Raw genomic sequence first — 24,157 nt, forward strand, 5'->3', positions numbered from 1 at the left:
AGGCAAGACCCTCCACTGGCAAAAAGGTTACAGCTCGCTGAAGGCTCAGATGATAACTGGCATTTTGTTTAGCAATAAAGTATTTTTAAATTAAAAAAAATTTTTTCAGATATAATGCTATTGCACAGTTAACAGACTACAGTATAGTGTATGACAGCTTTTATATGCATTGGGAAACCAAAAAATTCATGTGATTTATTGAGGTAGTCTCCAGACTACCAAACATGCAACACCTCTGCTGTGTGCCTATATTCAACTTCCTTCTCCCTTATTAGTTTAATGAAGGAAGAATCTCATGCCTCCATCATTAAAATTTGAGCCATGAATTACTTAAAATGCATATATTAAAATTTTTTAATATATAAAGTTATTCACACTAGGCCAACTCATTTAGTGGAGATTATTAGGAGTCTTACTTCAAAGAATAAGAAAAATAAATCTGTAGTTGATGTATTAAGTGTTTGTATAGAGATATTTCTGAAGCATAGGAAAAACTGTTCATTTCAGACTTTACTTCCTTCCAAATTTGCAACAGTTGATTTGAAAAATAAGTATCTTTTTTTTCCAGCCTTTAAAACCTATTAACTTGCAATATCTATTCTAAGTCAAGGAAAACTTCAGAGTAAAGGCCATATCTAATCATAAATTTTGTTACCAGTAACTTTTGAATAAATTTGTTTTACCTTAGTTCGGATTTTTGTCTTCCTTTTCCTGTTGTTTTCTTTTGTCTACACTTGTTGATAGTTCTGACTTTCCTTTTGCTTTGCCACCAATTGCCCCAATTCTTTCACATTAATACTTGTGAATATTCCCTGAACTATGACTTCGTATACTGATCCAGAACTGGTAATTTTATTTATACTGTGCCTCGTTTAGGAAGAAGACTCCTACAGCTACTTGTCCTGAATTCTGTAAATACCCCCATGCCCGACATCACTGCACTGTGAATTTGGATAAGCGAAAATTATCAACATGGGTCAAATCCTAGCAAAGAAAATTCCATCAGAGATCCACAACTGATCAACACAGTGGAATGCCTCTTATAAAGTATATTTTGAAAATTCATATTCTTGTCACTTCCACTTCCTGCAAAGTTTGAATTTCAGGGACCATATTTACCCTACTACCTGAAACAACTAAAATAAGGAGGCAAAATATAAGGAAGAACCATTTTCAAGACACCGAACATCAAACAACAATTTTTAAGACATCGAACAAAGATCTCTGGGAGATGAGAAACAAGATGAGTCTGATGATTTTCCCAATGTACTGTTTTGAGATTTTTCCAAGTTATAGTGAAGGCAGAGAAGAATTGGGAGGGGCTGATAGTCTGAGAAGACCATCTTTATTAGGAAAGAAGGAAATTAATGAAGAAAATTTGGGTCACAAATTAGTGACCTCAGATTCCACTATACTAGAAATATACCAGCAAGTTGAATCCAAAGCAGAAAATATTAAATAACAAAGATAGGAGAGGAAAAAATTAATAAAAAAAAAAGAGAGAGACGAGAGAAGATTGTAGGGAAAAACAAAGCAAAAGCGACTGCTTCAAAAGATCACTTAAGAGTGATGATCTTCTAGGCAGACACTAGGAAAAAAGAAAGTCACAACCTAACAATGCCAGAAATGAGAGGTTACAATCACACAGACTCCACAGACACTAAAAATACTGAGGGAATATCAGGGACAATTTTATGCCAATAAATTCAACAACATAAATGATTGGACAAACTTCAAAGAAGACACAACTAAAGATCATTCAAGAACAAATAACTTGGTTAATTCTTTATCTGATAAATAAACTGAAATTTTCATTAAAATGTTTCCCACAAAGAAAACTCCAGTCCTGGGTGGCTTCACTGATGAATTCCAAAAAATATTTAAGGAAAAAATACTATCAAGTCAAGAAAAATTCTTCCAGAAAATTGAAGAAGAAACATTTACTTCTCAACTCACACCTAAAGTCTGGCATTTTCCTAACACAAAAACCAAAGACACGACAAGACAACTACAAACCAGAAGCCCTCATAAACTAGATATAAAATGTCTAAAAACATTAGCAAGTTAAATCCAATAATACATAAAAGAATAATCATGAGTAACTGAGGTTTATTCCAGAAATGCATGGTAGTTTTAACAAAGTTACTGTATTAAACTGAAAAAGAAAAACTATATGCTCATCTCAACAGATATAGAAAATGCATGACAAAATCCAACAGCCATTCAAGATTTTAAAATGAAACAAAACAACCCAACTCTCAGCCAACGAAGAACAGAAGTGAACTTCTTCAACCTAAAATATAGCATTTACCAAAAGCAACTCTACCACTAAGAGTATACTTAATGGTAAAAGGCTGAATGCTTTCTCACCAACACCAGCAATACTACTAAGATTTCACTCTCACCACTTCTATTCAACAGTGTGGAACCAGGGGCTTCCATGGTGGTCCAGTGGTTAAGAATCTTCCTTGCAATGCAGGGACACGTGTTCGACCCCTGGTCTGGGAAGATCGCGCATGCTGCGAACAGCTAAGCCCGGGCCCCACAGCTAGTGAACCCGCTCCACAGCCTGCGAGCCACGAGCGCCGAGCCCAAGCGCTGCAGCGACCGAGGCCCGAGCGCTCCGGAGCCCTGTGTTCTGCAGAGAGAGGCCACCGCAGCGCGAAGCCCAAGAGCAGGCCCCTCGGGCTGCCACTGGAGAAAGCCCGTGAGCAGCAGCAAAGGCCCGGACAGCCAAAGGTTGGTTTTTTAAGATTTTTAAAAATAAAAACATTGTACTACCAGTTACACCCAGTGCTACGGGGCAAGAAAACAAGTGGCATCGAGGTTGAAATGGAGGAGATAACACTGTTTTCAGTTGTGGATAACAACTGCCTACTTAGAAAATCTGAAGAAAGTTATTTTTAAAAAAAGCTATTCGAGTAAATGAATTTAGTAAAGCTGAAGGATACAAAAATATACAAAAATCAATAGCTTGCATATCAACGGCAGGCTAGTAAGCAAATTATTTGCTCTCTCTGGAAATAAGCTGGCTTCCCAAGTGGCTCAATAGTAAAGAATCGACCTGCCAAGAATGAGACTGAAGATCAACCTCTGGGTCAGGAAGATCCCTTGGAGAAGGAAATGGCAACTCACTCCAGCATTTTTGCCTGGAGAATTCCATGGGCAGAGGAGCCTGGTGGGCTACATACAGTTCATAGGTTGCAAGAGTGGGACACGACTAAACAACAGCAAAACCACAATAACAAAAGAAATTAGCTAACCTTGAGAGTGGCAAGCCCTAAGATGACAACGTATGATAAAATACAGAAAGTTAAAAACTTGATTAATACAAATAAGTAATAGGAAGTAGAAATTTTAAAAATACCACTTGAAATAGCATCAAAATATGAAATACATAAGGAGAAATTCTAACAAACGATGTAAAAGATCTAGAGTGAAAAAAAAAAAAAAAGATCTAGAGTGAAAAATATCACACACTGCTGAAAATATTTGAGACCTAAATAGGATAAATGGAGCAACAGGTTTGTTCACTGTCAGAATACTCAGTATTAAGGTGTCAGACGCTAGCTCTCACCAAATTCCTTTATCAACAGATTCACCACAGTCTGGACCAAAATCACAACTGGCTGGGACTTCCCTAGTAACCCCGTGGTTAAGAACCTGCCTGCCAGTGCAGGGGCTATGGGTTCAACCCTGGTTCAGGAAGCTCCCCACATGCCACGGGGCAGCTAGGCCAGTGCGCACAACTACTTCAGTGAACAGTGACTGCAGCCACGAAACCAAAGGATGCTTGCTGCTTGGAAGGAAAGCGATGACAAACCTAGTCAACATATTAAAAAGCAGAGACATCACTTTGCTGACAGAGGAACGTATACTCAAAGCTATGGTTTTTCTAGTAGTCACATACAGATGTGACAGCTAGACCATAAAGAAAGCTGAGTACTGAAGAACTGATGCTTTCAAACTGTGGTGCTGGAGAAGACCCTTGAGAGTCCTTGGTGAGCAAGATCAATCCAGTCCATCCTAAAGGAAATCAGTCCTGAATATTCATTGGAAGGCCTGATGCTGAAGCTGAAGCACCTTTGGCCACCTGATGTGAAGAGCCGACTCACTGGAAAAGACCCTGATGCTGGGAAAGACTGAAGGCACAAGAAGAAGGGGGTGATAAAGGGTGAGATGGTCAGATAGCATCATCGACTCAATTGACATGAATCTGAGCAAACTCTGGGAGATACTGAAGGACAGGGGGTCTGGCATGCTGTGGTGCGTGGGGTCCCAAAGAGATGGACATGACTTAAGGACAGAGCAGCAACAAACTATGCAACCACACATTAAAAGGATCATATACCATGCTCAAGTGAAGTTTATCCCAAGAATGCACACATTCTTCAAAATACACAGATCGATCAATTTGACATACCATGTTAACAAATGAAAGAAAAAAAATCATACGGTCATTTCAATAGACCCAAAAAAAGCTTTTTGACAAAATTTAACAGCTGGCTCAGATGGAAAAGCATCTGCTAACAATGTGGGAGACCCATTTTCAATCCTTGGGTTGGGAAGATCTCCTGGAGAAGGAAATGGCAACCCACTCCAGTATTCTTGCCTGGAAAATCCCATGGACAGAGGAGCCTGGTAGGCTACGGTCCATGGGGTCACAAAGAATTGGACACGACTGAGCAACTTCACAGTATGATAAAAACTCCAGAAAATGGCCAGAGAGGGAACCTACCTCAACATAATAAAGACCATATATGACAAACCCACAGGAAACATCATTCTCAATGATGAAAAACAGAAATGAAAGCATTTTCCCTAAGATCAGGAACAAGACAAGGATGTCCACTCTTACCACTCTTATTCAACACAGTTTTGGAAGTCCTGGCTCCGGCAATCAGAGAAGAAAAAGAAATAAACGAAATACAAATTGGAAAAAAAGAAGTAAAACTGTCACTGTTTGCAAATGACATGTTACTATACACAGAAAATCCTGAAGATTCCACCAGAAAACTACTGGACCTCATCAATGAGTTTGATAGTTTCAAGATACAAAATTAATGCACAGGGCTTCCCTGGAGGTCCAGTGGTTAAGAATCCACCTGCAATGCGGTGCCACAGGTTCAATCCCTGGTCCAGGAAGATCCCATGTATCATGGAGCAACTAAGCCTGTGTACCACAACTCCCAAGCCAGCACTCTCTAGAGACCACAAGCCGCAACACTTGAGTCCATGCAGTGCAACAACTGAACCCCATAAGCCTAGAGCTTAAGCTCCAAAACAAGAGAGGCCACCACAATGAGAAGCCCACGCACTGCAATTAGAGAGCGCCCACACACAGCAACAAAGACCCAGTGCAGTCAAAAATAAATGATGAATGCACGGAAAGTGAGATTAAGGAAACAATCCCATTTACCATCACAACAAAGGAATAAAATACCCACAAATAAATTTACCTAAGGAAAGAAAAGACCTGTACGCAGAAAACCATAAAATACTGATGAAAGAAATCAAAGAGGACACAAACAGGTGAAAAATATACCATGACTAATGCCGAAGAATTGATGCTTTTGAACTGTGACGCTGAAGACTCTTGAGAGTCCCTTGGACTGCAAGGAGATCAAACCAGTCAATCCTGAAGGAAATCAGTCCTGAGTATTCATTGGAAGGACTGACTGATGCTGAAGCTCCAATCCTTTGGCCACCTGATGCAATGAACTGACTCATTAGGAAAGACCTTGATGCTGGAAGAGATTGAGGGCAAGAGGAGAAGGGGACGACAGAGGATGAGATGGTTGGATGGCAACACCGACTCAATGGACGTGAGTTTGAGCAAGCTCTGGGAGTTGGTGATGGGCAGGGAAGTCTGGTGTGCTGCAGTCCATGGGGTCGCAGCGTTAGACTCAAGTGAGCGCCTGAACTGAACTGATACTACCCAAAGCCATCTACAGATTCAATGCATTTTCTATCAAAATTACTGGCAGTCTTCAGAGAATTAGAACAAAAAAATTTACAATTTGTAAGGAAACACAAAAGACCTGAATAGTCAGAGCAAAGTTGAGAAAAAAAAACAGAGGTGGAGGAATCAGGCTCTGCAATTTCAAACTACATCACAAAGCTACAGTAATCAACAGTATGGTCCTGGCACAAAAACCGAAATATAGACCAATGGAACAAGACAGAAAGCCCAGAGATAAACCCAAGCACCTGTGATCACCTGATCTACAACAAAGGAGGCAAGAATATACAATGGAGAAAAAACAGCCTCTTCAATAAATGGTGCTGGGAAATCTGGACAGCGGGAATGAAATCAGAACACTCCCTAACACCACACACAAAAATAAACTTAAAATGATTGAAGACCTGAATGTAAGATCAGATACTACAAAACTCTTAGCTGAAAACAGGAAAAAAATCACTCTTTGACATAAATCACAGGAAGATCTTTTTTGACCCACCTTCTAGAATAATGAAATTAAAAACAAAAAATAAATGAAACCTAACTAAACTTAAAAGCTTTGGCACAACAAAAGAAACCATAAACAAGAAGAAAAGACAACCCTCAAAATGCGAGAAACTTTTTGCAAACACAGTACTGACAAAGGATTAATCTCCTTATATACAAACAGCTAATGGAGCATATATATATATATAAAATAGTCCAATCAAAATGGGCAAAAGACCTAAACAGACATCTCTCCAAAGAAGACATACTGATAGCTAACAAACACAAGAAAAGATGCTCAACATCACTAATTATTAGAAAAACAGAAATCAAAACTACAATAAGGTATCACACCCCACATCAGCCAAAATGGCCATCTTCAAAAAAATCTACAAATAATAATGCTGGAGAAGGTGTGGAGAAAAGGACCCCCTTACAGCACTGGTGGGCATGTAAACTGGCATAGCCACTGTAGAGAACAGTAAGGAGGCTCCTTAAGAAGCTAAATACAGATCTACCATACGACCCAAGAATCCCACTACTAGGCACATACCCTGAGAAAAACACAACCCCCAAAAACTTAAGTATCCCAATGTTCATGCAGATGCAGCACTGTTTACAACAGCCGGGACATGGAAGCAACCAAGATGGCCATCAAGAGACAAATGTATAAAGGTGATGTGGTACAAATAAACAAGGGAATATTACTCAGCCAGAAGGTGGAATGAAATTGAGTCAGTTCTGTTAAGGTGGATGAACCTAGACCTGTCATACAGAGTGAACTGAGTCAGAATCAGAAACACAAACATTGTCTATTAATGCATATACAGGGAATCTAGGAAAATGGCATTGCTGCGCTGTTCGCAGGGCAGGGACAGGCGCAGACAGAGAAGGGACGTGTGGACGCAGCGGGAGGGGCAGGAGGGGGGCAGAGTGAGAGCGTCACGCTGACACACGCACGCTCTCGTGTGTAACGCGAGCCAGCAGGGAGCTGCTCCGCAGCACAGGGGCAGCTCAGTGCTGCTCTCTGAAGACCCCAGAGGGGCGGGAGGGTGGGAGGGAGGGTCCAACGGCGAGGGGGTATCGGTATACATATGGATGATTCACGCTGTAGAGCAGAAACTAACAGAACATTGTAAAGCAATTACATTCCAATAGGCAAAAAAGTTAATACAAAACAAAAAGTAAATTCACAGGGAGAAATTCTCTGGTGGTCCAGTGGTTAGGATATTGTGCTTTCACTGCAGCAAGTGCAGGTTCAATCCCCAGTAGGGGAACTAAGATCCTACCAGCTGCACTGTGTACCGAAAAATAAAGAAAGAACTAAATTTTTAAAAATTCACAGGGAAATGCAAATTACTTCAAATAACCAAAACAAACATGAGTAAGAACAAAACTGGATCTCTAACACTGTATAATTTAAAGATACTTTAACATTGTGGCAGTGATGGCATCAAACAGATCCACACAATAGAGAAGAAAGTCTAGAAATACATTCACTTATATATGGACAAATGAGCGCAAAACAATTCACTGAAGAAAGGGCAGGCTTTTCAAGAAATGGTGCCACAACAATGAGACAGCTATACGGAAAAAAAGATTTTCTATCTTTATAGGAACCATACAGAAAACCAACTAAAAATGGATCATATATCCAAAACCCTAAAACTATAAAGCTTCTAGAAGAAAACCTGGGAGAAATCTTTGTGACCTCTGGTTAGGCAAAGATTTCTTAGGTAAGATATCATGAGCCCAGTCTATAAAAGAACTATAAATTGTATGTCTTTAAACGTTTGCTCTCTGAAAGACACGGTTAAAGAGAATAAAAAGTCAAACCACAGACTGAGAGAACATTTGTGAATCTTATAGTTGATAAAGGACTTGGATCACAATCCACTTAAACACTTCACAACTCAGTAACAGCAAAGGACTCTGGAAGACAGTGGGATCAGAAGAAACAAGAATCTCTCTTCCCACCTGGGTAACAACTGCACTGCCAGAATCTCTCTGATGTAACTACTTTGGAACGCTCATGTCTATTAAACTTCTAGGGAAAGACTTGGACAACAAATTGCAGTTAGTTTGGTATAGATTCTGCTCTTAATAAAAGAGCAGCTACCCATTCCCCACCCCTAGCCAAGTGGCAGGCAGCTGTGTACATGTTCCTAGAGCAACACTTTACAGGAGCCAAGATGGGAAGAGAGGACCCTGTTCTTCAAACACCAGAGATCTGTGCTATGATTGCTGATTGCTAATTCTGATCACAGAGGTGCAAAGAGGCAGGCAGCCACTGTTGCAATTCCTGCCATTGTCGTAAGCTGCCCCCACCTCCAAATGATGACTTCCAGTGGATTTAGACAGTCGGCTCTCTCCTCAGTTCTCTTCATTCTTCACTTTTCCTCTTTCAGGACCAGACACTAAAGATCAGGACATTCGAAAACAACTGTTCATTTAGGGAAAATTAAGAAGTAACTGACTGAACAAACCCAGGCTCAGCAAAGACCTGAGAAAACCTTAACTTTATACTCAGGCTGATCCTTGGCATCGAGACATCACGTAACAGTCAAAAAAACAAAAACAGTAAACAAAAGAAACCCCCCAAAACAAGAAACATCAAACTCCAAGGAAGAGGGAAAAATCTGATCTCCAGAGTTACCACCTTATTAGGTTCAAGTGTCCAGTGTTGAGCAGAGAAAAAAAAAAAAAAATCACAAAGCAGAAAAATAAACAGGAGAGCATGGCCCGTTCAAAAGGTGAAAATAAATCAACAGAAACTGTCTCTGAAAGCTTGATGGAAGATGATGTATTAGACAAACACTAAAATAACACTCTTAAAGATGCTCAAAAAGCTAAAGGAAAATGTGGGTAAAGTCAAGAATATAATATGTGTGAACAAAATGGAAACATTGATAAAGAGATAGAAAACCTAAAAAGAAACCAAAAAATTCTGGAGCTTCAAAGTTTTAAAAACTGAAATGAAAAGTTCACAAGAGGGATTTAAAAGCAGATTCCCAAGAGGAGGAAGAAAAAAATTAGCAAACTTGAAGATGAAAAGATAAGACAATGGAAATTGTCAAGTGTGAAGAACAGAAAGAAAACAGATTAAAGAAAAATGAACAGAACCTAAGGGACCTATGAGATACCAAAAGGCCGACCAACACACACAGAGTGGGAGTTACGGAAAGAAAAGACAGAGAAGAGGGCAGAGAGAACATCTGCAAAAACAATGGCTGAAAATTTCTCAAATCTGATGAAAGACGTGACTATAAACAAGCAGCTCAATGCAGTTCAAGTAAGATAAACTCAGAGAGCCCCACAACAAGAACTCAAGAACGTGGGACCCAAAAGACAGATGGCTAATATATTCAAAGTGTTAAAGGAAAAACTGTCAACTACATATCTGATAGCCTGCAAAACTGTCCCTCAAAAGTGAGGGAGAAATTAAGGCAATCCCAGATAAACAAAGGCTGAGGGAGTCTCTGACCACTAGACTTGCTCTGCAAGTTACGCTCATGGGAGTCCGGCAAAGTGAACTAAGAGGGCACTAGACAGTAGCTTGAAGCTATATGAAGAAATAAGATTTCAAAAAGGTGGCATTCATGGGCAATTATAAAGGCAGTATTATGTAACTATGGGCTGTAACTGCATGTTTTATTTTATACATGATTTAAGAGACTAATAACATTTTAAAGAAATAGATTATGCCCTCAGGCTCAAAGCATAAAGATATAATTTTATGACATGTATGGAAAGGGATGGGGACAGAGCTATAAAGGAGTAGACTTTCTGTATTTTTTTAAATGAAGTTGGTATAAATTCAAATTAGAGTATTTTAACTGTAGGATGTTAAATTTAATCCCCATGGTAACCATAAAGAAAACAGCTATAGAATAAACACAAAAGTAAATGAAAAAATCTTAAATATTTCATTGCCATAAAATCAACTATACACAATAAAAGACATTAACGCAGGAGATGAGGGACCAAAAAGCTTTAAGGCATATACAGAACAAATAGCACAATGACAAATAATTAACCTAAATCAAGAGGATTAAACTCTTCAATTAAAGGACAGACATTGACAGAATGGATAAAAACATATGATCCAACTATATACTCTCATAAGAGACACATTTCTGATCCAAAGATATAGACAAGTTGAAATTGAAGGGATGGTGGGAAAAGATATTCCAAGCAAACAACAACCAGAAGACAGCAAGGAAAGACTTTACTAATATTAGAAAAAAATAGCTTATAAATAAAAAATGGTTGTAAGAGACAAGGGACATTATCTACTAATAAAAGGTTCAACACAACAGGAAAGTATAACAATTATAAACATTTACACATCTAGTGAAAATCAAATATATGAAGCAAAATCTGACAGAAGTAAATGGAGAAGTAGTTCTACAATAATAGATACCTTAACACCTCACTCACAATAATGGACAGAACAAACAGATATATACAAGGAAACAGAGGACTTAATACAATAAACTAACTTTAAACTAACTAGACCTAGCAGATATACACATGCTACCCAACAGGATACACACACACACAGAAAATTTTCTGGGATAGATTGTATATTAGGCCACAAATCAAGTCTCAAGATACTTAAAAAGACAGATATGGAGGCTTTCCTGGCAGTCCAGTGGTTAAGACTTTGCCCTTCCATTGCAGGGGGCACGTGTTCAATCCCTGGTGGGGGAACTAAGATCCTGCATGCCACAGAGCATGGTCAAAAAAAAGACAGACATTATACAAAGTGTCTTCTCTGACCATAGGGGATGAAGTCAGAAATCAGTAATAAAACCCAAATCTCAGTAAATTTAAGAAAACTGAAATCATATCAAGCATCTTTCCCAACCACAATGCTAAGAGATCAGGTATCAATTACAGGGAGAAAAAAAACAACTGTAAAAAAAAAAATACAAATATACGGAGGCTAAACAATATCCTTGTAAATAACCGAGAGATCACTGATGAAATCAGAGAGGAAATAAAAAAGTGCCGAGAAACAAATGACAAGAGAAACACAACGACCCAAAACCTGTGGGCTGCAGAGAAAGCAGTTCCAAGAGGGGATTTTACAGAGTACAACCCTACCTCAATAAAAACATCAAATAAACATCCTGGCCTTACACCCAAAGCAATCAGAAAAGGAAGAACCCCCTCAAAAAACAGTTAGCAGAAGGAAAGAAATCATAAAGATCATGGCAGAAATAAATGGAAAAGAAATGAAGAAAACAACAGCAAAGATCAATAAAACTGAAAGCTGTTTTTTTGAGAAGATAAAATAGAAAAACCATCAGCTAGATTCCTTAAGAAAAAAAGGAATAAGACTCAAATCAGTAAACTTAGAAATATGAAAAAGGAGATTACAACTGACATTGCAAAATAAAAAGAGTCATAAGAGACTACTTTGAGCAACTATATGCCAATATGGACAACTTGGAAGAAATGTATAAATTCTTAGAAAAGTACAACCTTCTAAGACTGAACCAGAAAGAGAAAATACAAAGAGATCAATCATAAGAACTGAAACCAAAACTATGATCAGGACTTCCCTGGTGGTCCATGGGTTAAGACTCACAGTCCCAACTCAGGTAGCCAGGGGTTCGATCCCTTATCAAGAACTAGATCTCACATGCTGCAACTAAGACCCAACTGAGATAAATTAATAATTAAAAAACAAAAAAACTATGATCAAAAATCTTCCAACAAACAAAAGCACAAGGCCAGATTGCTTCCCAGGAGAATTCTCTTAATATCAAACATTTAAAGACGAGCTAACACCTATCCTTCTTAAACTCTTCCCCAAAATTGCAGACAAAAGAAAACTTCCAAACTCATTCCAGTAGGCCACCAATCCCCTGATACAGAAACCAAAGATATCACACACAAAAAAGAAAATTACAGGCCAATATCACTGATGAACATAGATGCAAAAATTCTCAACAAAACACTAGCAAACAGAATCCAACATCACATTAAAAAGGATCATACACCATGATCAAGTGGGGTTTATCTCATGGTTACAAGGATTCTTCAATATACATGAATCAATCCAAGTGACATACTATATTAACAAATTGAAAAATAAAAACCATATGATAATATTTTGATAGATGCAGGGAAAGACAAAATTAAACACCTAGTTATGATAAAAACTCTCTAGAAAGTGGGCATAGAGGGAGTCTCCCTCAACATAATAAAGGCCATATACAACAAATCCACAGCAAACAACTTGGTCAATGGTGAAAAACTGAAAGCATTTCCCCTAAGATGAGGAAAGACACAAGAGTGTGGATTCTTGCCACTATTATAACATAGTCTTGGAAGTCCTAGCCATGGCAATCAAAGAGAAAGAAATAAAAAGAATACAAACTGAAAAAGAAGAAGTAAAACTGTCACTGTTTGCAAATGACATGATACTATACAAAGAAAATCCTAGAGATGCCACTAGAAAACTACTAGAGCTAATCAATGAATTTAATACAGTCACAGAATACAAAATTAATACACAGAAATCCCTTGCTTCCTTATACACTCACAAAGAGAAATTAAGGAAACAATCCCATTTATCATTGCAACAAAAAGAATAAAATACCTAGGAATAAACCTACCTAAGGAGACAAAAGCCTGTACACAAAAAAGTTTAAGACAATCACGAAAAAAATCAAAGCTGAAACAAACAGATAGACACACAGCACATGTTCCTGGATTAGAAGAATACTGTGAAAATGACCCAAAGCAATCTACACATTCAATTCAATCACTATCAAATTACCAATGGCATTTTTCACAGATCTAGAACAGAAAATTTTACAATTTGTATGGAAACCCTCAAGAGCCAAAGCAATCTTGAGAGAGAAAAACAGAGCTGGAGTAATCAAGCTTCCTGACTTCAGACTATACTACAAAGCCATAGTAATCAACAGAGTATAGTAATAGCACAAAAACAGAAATATCAATGTAGATAAATAGGAAGCCCAGAGATAAACCCATGCACCTACGGGCACCTTATCTTTGACAATGGAGGCAAAAATATACAATGGAGGAAAGACCTTCTCTTCAATAAATGGTGTTGGGAAAACTGGACAGCTACATGTAAAAGAATGAAATGAGAACACTTTCTAAAACCCTACTCAAAAATAAAATCAAAATGGATTAAAGAACTAAATATAAGGCCAGACACTGTAAAACTCTTAGAGGAAAAAAAAAAAAAAGGGCACAACACTCTTTGACATAAATCACAGCAAGATTCCCTTGACCCACACCTTCTAAAGTAACAAAAATAAAAATAAACAAATAGGATATAATTAAACTTAAAAGTTTTTGCACAGCAAAGGAAACCATAAACAAGACAAAAAGACAATTCTCAGAATGGGAGAAAATAACTGCAAACAAAGCAACTGACAAAGGCTTAATCCCCAAAATATACAAGCAGCTTATAAGGCTCAGTTTCAAAAAAACAACCCAATAAAAACATGGGCAAAAAATTTAAATAGATGTCTCTTCAAAGAAGACATACAGATGGCCAACAAACACATGAAATGATGCTCAACATCACTCAGTATTAGAAAAAAGCAAATCAAAACTGTAATGACACACACCAGTGACACTGGCCATTATCAAAAAATCTACTAACCATAAATGGAGAGGATGTGGATGCCCTGTTGATGGGAATGTAAACTGATACAACCACTATGGAAAACAGTATGGAGGTTCTTTAAGAAACTAGGAATAAAACTACCATATGACCCAGCAATCCCACTACTGAGCATACACCCTGAGAAAATCATAATTCAAAAAAAACACACATACCCCAATGTTCACTGCAGCACTATCTGCAATAGCCTGGACACCAACAGATCAATGAACAAAGAAAATGCAACGGAATATTATTCAGCCATAGAAAGGAATGAAACTGGGTCATTTGTAGTGATGTGGATGAACCTAGAGTCTGTCATACTGAGTGAAGTCAAGTCAGAAAAGAGGAAAACAAATATTGCATACTAATGCATATATATAGAATCTAGAAAAATGGTACCTATTTGCAGGGCAGGAATAGAGATGCTGACGTAGAGACTGACTGTTTGGACACAGCAGGGGGAAAGAGGGGGGGACAAACCGAGAGCACCGCTGATACGGATCACCACCAGGGTGAAACGGACAGCTAGCAGAAAGCTGCCAAATAACACAAGGAGCTCCGCGTGGTGCTCTGCCAGGACCCAGAGGGGGAGGATGGGGGCGGGAGGGACTCAAGAGGTCGGGGACATACAGATGCTTATAGCTGATTTATGCTGTTGTTCAGCAGTAATTAACACAACACTGTAAAGCAATTATACTCCAATTAAAAACTCTCAAATTGTGAAAATTAATACATTTTTAAATAACCAACAGAGCAAAGAACAAATCACAAGGGAAACTATTAAGTACAGACAGAAATGTGAAAGCAAAAACACAATATTACAAAACTTATGGGGCGCAGCCAAAGCTTTATATATTACATACACATATACGCATAAAACCACTTGATGTATGAAAAATCAGTCAAGGATGGGTTGTTAGATGATGGTTTTAGGAAAACTGACTTGCTGTATGGAGGAAAAAAACAAGGTTGGATTCTTATCACACTTGAATGTAGAATCCAAATGGATTAAAGATCTAAAAATGAAGGGTAAAACTATAAAGATAACATGGAAGAAAATCTAGGAGAATATCCTAGTAATCCTGAAATAAAGAAGGACTTAAGTAACACTTAAAAAGCACAAACCACAAAGTATTGATAAATTCTGCATTAAAATCAAAGACTTCTCTTTAATGAAGGGCACCACCCAAGAGTCAACAAATGGGTGAGATATATGGAGAAGATATGTGTAATGTCTAAGTGAAAAATTAGTATCTACAGAATCTATAAGGAACTGGCCAGAAAAAAAAAGAAAAACCCAGTTTTTAAAAGTGGGCCACGGAAATTCACAGGCAATCCACAGAAAGGTGAAAAAAATTTAATGATTTGCTAACAAATCATTGCCCCTCTACAATCTATTTTCTACCAGGAACCAGAATCATCTTCTACAAGTCTATCACCTGCTACATTTTCATGCTTTCAGCTCTCCAAGGCTCCCCATGAAAACCATCACAGCGGGCATATCCGGTCCCGCACAATTTGGCCACTGCTGAGCCCGCCGACCAGTCTCTGCAGTCTCCCAATCCCCCCAGCCTCTACCCTGTGCTCACTGCCCTCCTGCCACACCGGCCTTTCTTCCTCCTCCTACATGCCAGCCATGCTCCTGCCTCAAGTCTCTGCATTCACACTCTACTAAGAAATACTTAAACTCACTGGTAATGACAGAAGCACAAATTAAAACAAAAGAGACACCATTTCCCAGTCATCACATTGGCAAAAACTTGAAGGACAACAATACCAAATGTTGGCAGGAACATGGGAGAAATAAGAATCATGCTGAGAATATTGGAAATAAAAGCAAAAATAAACAAATGGGACCTAATGAAACTTAAAAGCTTTTGCACAACAAAGGAAACTTTAAGCAAGGTGAAAAGACAGCCGTCAGATTGGGAGAAAATAATAGCAAACGAAGCAACAGACAAAGGATTAATCTCAAAAATATACAAGCAACTCCTGCAGCTCAATTCCAGAAAAATAAATGACCCAATCAAAAAATGGGCCAAAGAACTAAACAGACATTTCTCCAAAGAAGACATACAGATGGCTAACAAACACATGAAAAGATGCTCAACATCACTCATTATCAGAGAAATGCAAATCAAAACCACAATGAGGTACCATTACACGCCAGTCAGGATGGCTGCTATCCAAAAGTCTACAAACAATAAATGCTGGAGAGGGTGTGGAGAAAAGGGAACCCTCTTACGCTGTTGGTGGGAATGCGAACTAGTACAGCCACTATGGAGAACAGTGTGGAGATTTCTTAAAAAACTGGAAATAGAACTGCCATATGACCCAGCAATCCCACTCCTGGGCACACACACCGAGGAGACCAGAACTGAAAGAGACATGTGCACCCCAATGTTCATCGCAGCACTGTTTATAATAGCCAGGACATGGAAGCAACCTAGATGTCCATCAGCAGACGAACGGAAAAGGAAGCTGTGGTACATATACACCATGGAATATTACTCAGCCGTTAAAGAGAATTCATTTGAATCAGTTCTAATGAGATGGATGAAACTGGAGCCCATTATACAGAGTGAAGTAAGCCAGAAAGATAAAGACCAATACAGTGTACTAAAGCATATATATGGAATTTAGAAAGATAGTAACGATAACCCTATATGTAAAACAGAAAAAGAGACACAGATGTACAGAACAGACTTTGAGACTCTGTGAGAGAAGGCTAGGGTGGGATGTTTCGAGAGAACAGCATCGAAACATGTATACTATCAAGGGTGAAAGAGATCACCAGCCCAGGTTGGATGCATAAGACAAATGCTCGGGGCTGGTGCACTGGGAAGACCCAGAGGAACCGGGTGGAAAGGGAGGTGGGAGGGGGGATCGGGATGGGAAATACATGTAAATCCATGGCTGATTCATGTCAATGCATGGCAAAAACCACTATAATATTGTAAAGTAATTAGCCTCCAACTAATAAAAATAAATGGAAAAAAAAAAAGAAAGAAAAAAACAATCATGCTGGGAGGGCAAAGTGGAACAGGCATTTTGGAGAGCTATCTGGCATTCTCTGTGAGGTGACTGCGTATCTGCGTTCTGGCTGAGCCCACCCTAGGCACAGTCTCAGAGAAACTCGGCTGAAGACGCTAAAGGGACCTGAGTGAGGACGTTTACCAGAGCTGTTAGATTGTAGGGAGCTGGGGATCATCAGAGGGTGAGATAAGTAAAGCAGTGTAGGCACTCTGGATGGCGGGCTACGTCCACGGGGTCACAAACAGTCAGACACAACTGAGCGACTAAGCCCAGCGCAGCACAGGCACTTTGGAACTTAACGCTGCAGTCAGAAGCAGTGAGACAGATGTACACACAGCAATATGAAGAGAGCCTGGAAAAAGAGCGCTGAGTTAGAATGCTGAGAAACAGAACAAGCTCTACGACATAATCCTGCTTCGGTAAATTAAACTCACACACACAAATGTGTGCACACCTACACCAACAGTGCTCTATAGTTGACAGTGATGTACACATATCTGAGGACAAGTTGCAACACTTGACATAGTTGCCTGTAGTGCTTGAGGACAAAGTGGAAAGAGAGAATTAGGGCTGAAGAACGCTAAAAAAAACAAAAAAGACTTTGTAATGAACCAATCATGAAAATGATGAGTCATCAACCAAGTAGGAGTAACTCTCTACCATAAAAATAAAAAATAAGTATAATTGTAAAACTTGTGTACAACCTCGTCTGCAGAAGGGATTAAATAAAATTCTGTGTGCACTGTACACGGACATATTCAAGCATGTCAAAGATTCAAATGTAAGCTAATACTGGATATGAGAGGGCCTGTCTTCCTCACGTGGAAGCACTGAGGTTCGGGGAGGTTCAGCAGTTCGCCCAAGGACACCTAACTAACGAGAGGCAGGATGAAGGGGTCGGTTTCACTCCTGCTCTTCCTCTCACAGCCCATTCACAAATTCACAGCAGCTAAACCTTGGAAATGCATCCAGGACTTCCCTGCTGGTTCAGTGGTTAAGAATCGGCCTTCCACTGCAGGGGACACGGTTTCCATACCTGGTCTGGGAAGATTCCAAGCGCCCCAGAGCAACAAAGCCTAAGCACTGTAACTACTGAAGCCCATGTGCCCCAGAGCGCATGCTCCGCAACAGGAGACGCCATGGGGAAGCCAGGGCACCACAACCAAGAGTAGCCCAGGGGCAACAATGAAGACCCAGTACAGCCAAAAATTAATACATTCATTAAAGTGCCCCTCAAACCTGACCACTGTTGATCACACTGCTTCTGCGTCCACTCCTAAGTCACTGTCATCTTTTCCCTGAACTACCCAACAGTCCACCTGGGTCTTCTGCTTACACTCTTGCCCTTCTACCACCCATTTTCTGCCATTGACCAGAATCATCTTCAAGAAGTCTATCAACTGCTACACTTTCATGCTTTCAGCTCTCCAAGGCCTCCCATGAAAACCATCACAGTGGCATCTCAGGCCCTCCATGACCTGGCCACTGCTGGCCCCTCCAACCACAGTTTCCGTGGTCTCCCGTGCTCACGGCCCTCCTGCCACCCTGGCCTTTGTTCTTCCTCCCACTGGCCAGGCAGGCTCCTGTCTCAAGTCTCTGCATTCGCATTCCCTTCGGCTGGAGCTTGGCTGCAGTGCTCCTTCCTCTGATATTCAGGGCAGGCTTCCTCCCTTCATTAATTCAAAAGTCACTTGTCCTCTCGAACATTCCTTCTAAACACACTGCCTCCAGGCATTCTCCATCCTCACATCTCCCTTTTTTTCCTTCCTGGTACTTATTAGCTGATACTGTTACGTATTAATTTGTTGATTTATTTGAATGTCCATCTCCTCCCCAGTATACAAGCGCCTCATCTGTCTCAGCCCCACTGCATGTCCACAGCCCAGGCAGTGCTCACCATACAGAAGACAAGGAAGTAACTCTTTTCTGAAAGCAACAACTTAACAAACTCAGATCTCACCACCTAGCTCCCGCTGGTTCCATTACATCATGCTGCTTCCCAGGTAAAAGCGTGTGCAATCTGTCATTTTTCTACTAACAGATTAAAAGGTCCTATCTTATACATTCATTTAAGCCCAACCAGGCCCACCATGTGCTAAGTTCTAGGTAAATATGAAATGACAAACAGAAAACAAACCACAGAAAGAGATAAAAAAGAAAGAAAAGAGTTGATGGCATGGAGAAACGCTAATTTGTATTCTGTGTCACAACTCTCCACTCAGTGGTTAAGTCTTTTATTTCCTAAGGGCCTATCTGCCCAAGTCACAGACAGGAGCTTTGAAGGAGATAAAAATTAACCAAATTCTTGCCCTGGCTTCAAAGAGCTAACACATACATAACTATCAAAACACAAATTTTAACAAATATTTATGAAAGACATATAAAGAGCTATAGGATTTCAAGGGGAGGGGAATTACTTCTAGTTGTGTGAAAGGGGTGGCCGATTGAAATGGTTAAACTGAATATTGATAAGATGAGTAATGGCTGGATGATAGCCTATAAACCTCCTGCAAGGCAAGAGCTATATTTTATTCATCGTGCTGTCTTTAATGTTTCACAAAATGTCGGAAACATAAGGCATTCAATGAATGTTTAACAAATTTGGGAGGAGCAAGCATTCCTGGCAGAAGGAAGAGCGTCAGTAAAATACAGACGTGAGAGAATGCAGGACACGGATGAACCACCATGAAAAGTGAGGACTGACTTGGAAAAACGGTTCAGGAAAGAGAATGGCAAGAACTGAACAGGGAAAAGTAGATTTGGGTCAGAACAAGGACTGCCACACACGACAGACTAAGGGGTCTTCCCTGGTGGCTCAGCTATAAAGAATCTGCCTACAATGCAGGAGATGAGGGCTTCATCCCCGGGTCTTGAGGATCCCAGGAGAAGGAAATGGCAATCCACTCCAGTATTCTTGCCTGAAAAATCTCATGGACAGAGGAGCCTGGTGGGCTACAGTCCGTGGGGTTTAAAGAGTCGGACTTGATTGAGTGACTAAACCACCACCACCACCACCAAGGCAAAAAAGGAACACTGAAAACTTTTACATAGGAGAGGCTGATCTCAGGAGTCAAACAGGAGTCTGCTGCTTGAAAATAAATCTATCATCACTTCACTCATACTGTTTAACTTTTCCTATTAGAAATAATTTTCTTTTAAGGCATAACCACTTTGGGAATCTTCTTCACCTCCAAATTCTCCTGAGAGGTAACCAAAAAAACTATTGTCATTTATTTACACTTTAGTGTAAGCTGGATGACCAACTTACCTTCTGGCTAAAGTACACAAAACCATTGGGGAAATGGTAATTTTGACTACAGATGAACTATAACTTTTAGTCTCTTGAGACACTACCCTGGAAAGAAAGCCTGGGGTGCAAAAAAAAAAAAAAAAAAAGTCAATTAATTAATACCTTTGTTTAAGAGCCTATTCTGTTCTTTGCAAAGGCACAAGAAAGTAAAGAAAATAAAACACATACTAATCTTCCAAAATGGGAAGTCTTAAATTGATGATCCAGAAGGTAAGAAACAAGGAGAAATATGATAAACTGAACATTTCGGAGAGGAGGGGAGAAGGGTTTGTGGAATTTAGACACTAAGTTGCAAGACTTTGTAATCACATTTACTCACAACTTTATGAACTATGATGGAAAATTAACATTCAAGGAATATGATGGTGCAAGGAAAAGAAATTTAAAATGAAAACGTTAGAAATCCATCCAAACAGTGTTATGTACCAAAAATGATAATCAGTAACAATCACACGGTAACCCAGACTGAATGGAAACCCGGTATCTCAACTGGATGGTTTCAGCTTTCTAAAACGCAAATCCTCAGTCTAGGCCACAGCGAGGGTCGTTCTGCTGACTGGTTGGGCGAGGGGACACAAGGAAAACGCTAGGACGGGTTTCCGCAGACAAGCATCCGAGCTGCGCGCACAACAGGGGATGGATGGGACCAGCACTCACCGCTTGTCGATGGCGTCGATGTTTGAATGGAGAAGCCAAAGCTCCTCTGTGTTGTCCTGCCGGGAGGAGAGGATCAGGTGGTGGCCAGTCAGACACAAGGTCCCCTCGACGGCCGGATAGAAAGGTCGGTGCAGCACCACATTATCCACCCGAGGGGTCTTGATCAGCTCGGCAAACTCCATGTTCTCCAGCGGCCGGAGCCAGGGGACTGCAGAGTCCCAGAGGTGCAAAACGGTCCCACCGCTCCTGGGCTGCGCTGATCCCGCGCCCAGCAGGCAGCAGGGGCGGGACCCGGACTGCGAGGCCGCGCCCCGCCCCAGGTTGGGGTGGGCGCGGCGAGGCCTCTGGCCACTGTCACTGGCCCGAGGAAGGCCCGGGCTGGGCCAGGCTGGGCACCTCTCCCGCACCTCTAAGTAACCTCAGGCCCAGGACTTGGGCAAAAAGAAGGATCTGTGACAGGCCCAGCCGCTGCCGCCTCCACCTTGAGATCTGGCTTCGGGTACCCAGGCTGATAGAAGGAGGAGGCCGCCCCAGGGCCACTTTCCAAGTCCAAGACGCTAAGGACTCCTGGCGGAAGTAGCTGCTCACAGCGGGAACTTAAAGCAACTCCGGGCGGAAGCGATGGACTGAAAACAGGAAAGACGGGACAGTCCGACCCAGAAATCAGTCCCCGCCTAGATGCGAAGAGAATGTCTCCGGAAGCACAGCAGGAGTCAAAGATTTGTGTTCCTAGCACAAAAAGCTCTGCCTTCAGGCACTGCTGCGCCCGCTACTCCTACAAATATTCCGTATGAGAAAATACAGGAGAAAAAGGAAGGACGAGAGCAGGTCCCTGACCTGCCTGCCTCCACTTGAGCAGTAATCCCTATTCAGCGAGTGGGGTTGCAGTAAATTTTGGCGATTTTCATCCTTTCGCCGTGAAGAGGTAACATTTGGGATTGAGGCGGTGACTGTGACCGCAAAGAAGGGACCAGATGTAAGGGAGGAGCCGGCTGGACACGCCCAGTCACAGAGGGCGAGCGCAAACGTGCTGTGAACTTGAACAAGAAAGAGGAAAGGCATACAAACGCCTATGAGAAAACATAGATAGAAATATACACATGCTCAGAAAAGGGAGTAATTAATCCTCAGTTCAATTCACTTCAGTCACTCAGTTGTGTCCGACTCTTTGCGACCCCATGGACTGCAGTATGCCAGGCCTCCCTGTGCATCATCAGCTCCCGGAGTTTACTCAAACTCATGTCCACTGAGTCAGTGATGCCATCCAACCATCTCATCCTCTGTCGTCCCCTTCTCCTCCCGCCTTCAATCTTTCCCAGCATCAGGGTCTTTTCAGATGAGTCAGTCTTGGCATCAGTTGGCCAAAGTATTGGAGTTTCAGCTTCAACATCAGTCCTTCCAATGAACACTCAGGACTGATCTTTACTTGGATCTCCTTTGGTTGGATCTCCTTACAGTCAAGGGACTCTCAAGAGTCTTCTCCAACACCACAGTTCAAAAGCATCAATTCTTTGGTGCTCAGCTTTCTTTAGAATCCAACTCTCACATCCACACATGACTACTGGAAAAACTATAGCTTTGACTAGATGGACCTTTGTTGGCAAAGTAATGTCTCTGCTTTTTAACAGGCTGTCTAGGTTGGTCATAGCTTTTCTTCCGAGGAGAGAGTATCTTTTAATTTCATGGTTGCAGTCACCATCTGCAGTGATTTTGGAGCCCCCCAAAATAAAATCTGTCACTGTTTCTATTGTCTCCCCATCTATTGGCCATGAAGTGATGGGACTGGATGCCATGATATTAGTGTAGTAAACCTATACTTTTCTCATACTCTTTTCAACCAATGCACAGGAAGACAAGTTCTTCATCCCTAATGATTACAGAATGGCAAATCAAAACTCCAATGAGGTCGCCCCTGATAGCAGTCAGAAGGGTCATCGTGAACAAGTCTCCAAGGAGAAAATGCTGGACACAGCCTGGAGCAAAGGGAACCCTCCCACACTGTTGGGAGAAAAGTAAATTGGTAGAGCCGGATAGAGAGGCGTACAGAGGTTGGTTAATGAGGCAGAAAGATTGCCACCAGACCAGCTAGACATGCCACTGCTGAGCACAGGTCCTGCAGAAACCCAAACTGGAAAACACGCTTGCACAACAATGTTCACAGCACCACTGTTTACATAGGGCACACTGGAGAAGCAACCAGACGCCTGGCAACAGGTGGAAGGATAAACTCAGGGTATCAGAATACAATGGAATTATCATGCAGCTATGAAAATAAATGCCAAAGAAGCTAAAGTTGAATGGTTCTATGAAGACCTACAAGATCTTCTAGAATTAACTCCAAAAAAAAAAGATGTCCTTTTCCTCTTAGGGGACTGGAATGCAAAAGTAGGGAATCAAGAGATAAGTAGAGTAACAGGCAAGTTTGGCCTTGGAGTACAAAATGAAACAGGGCAAAGGCTAACAGAGTTTCCCCAAGAAAACTCGCTGGTCATAGCAAACACCCTCTTCCAACGACACAAGGGACAACTCTACTCATGGACATCAGCAGATGGTAAATATTGAAATCAGACTGATTATATTCTTTGCAGCCGAAGATGGAGAAGCTCTATACAGTCAGCAGAAGAAAGACCAGGAGCTGACTGTGGCCCAGATAATGAACTCACTGCAAAATTCAGGCTTAAATTGAAGAAAGTAGGAAAAACCACTAGGCCATTCAGGTATGACCTAAATCAAATATCTTATGATTATACAGAGGAAGTGACAAATAGATTCAAAGGATTGGATCTGACAGAGTGCCTGATGAAATACAGACAGAGGTTCAAAACATTGTATAGGAGGCAGTAATCAAAACCTTCTCCAAGAAAAGGAAATGAAGAAAGGCAACATGATTCTCTGAGGAGGCCTTACCAATAGCTGAGAAGAGAGAAGGAAAATGCAAAGGAGAAAAGGAAAGATATATCCATTTGAATGCAGAATTCCAGAGTATAGCAAGAAGAAATAAGAAAGCCTTCTTAAATGAACAATGCAAAGAAACAGAGGAAAAAATATA

The 24,157-nt window shown here is 40.7% G+C and overlaps 1 protein-coding gene across 1 annotated transcript in view; it reads right to left on the bottom strand.

Moving 5' to 3' along the window:
- The window catches only part of MTMR9 (myotubularin related protein 9), a 63,774-nt gene extending 42,090 nt beyond the window's left edge, over positions 1–21,684 (bottom strand). Inside the window, exon 1 of the mRNA XM_043890903.1 lies at positions 21,109–21,684. Within this exon, the coding sequence (XP_043746838.1) occupies positions 21,109–21,290 (182 nt within the window). The 5' untranslated portion in view covers positions 21,291–21,684. The remainder of the gene's footprint in view (positions 1–21,108) is intronic.
- Positions 21,685–24,157: the final 2,473 nt, after the last annotated feature.

The sequence above is a fragment of the Cervus elaphus genome, chromosome 29, assembly GCF_910594005.1.
Source record: "Cervus elaphus chromosome 29, mCerEla1.1, whole genome shotgun sequence".
Lineage (NCBI taxonomy): Eukaryota > Metazoa > Chordata > Mammalia > Artiodactyla > Cervidae > Cervus > Cervus elaphus.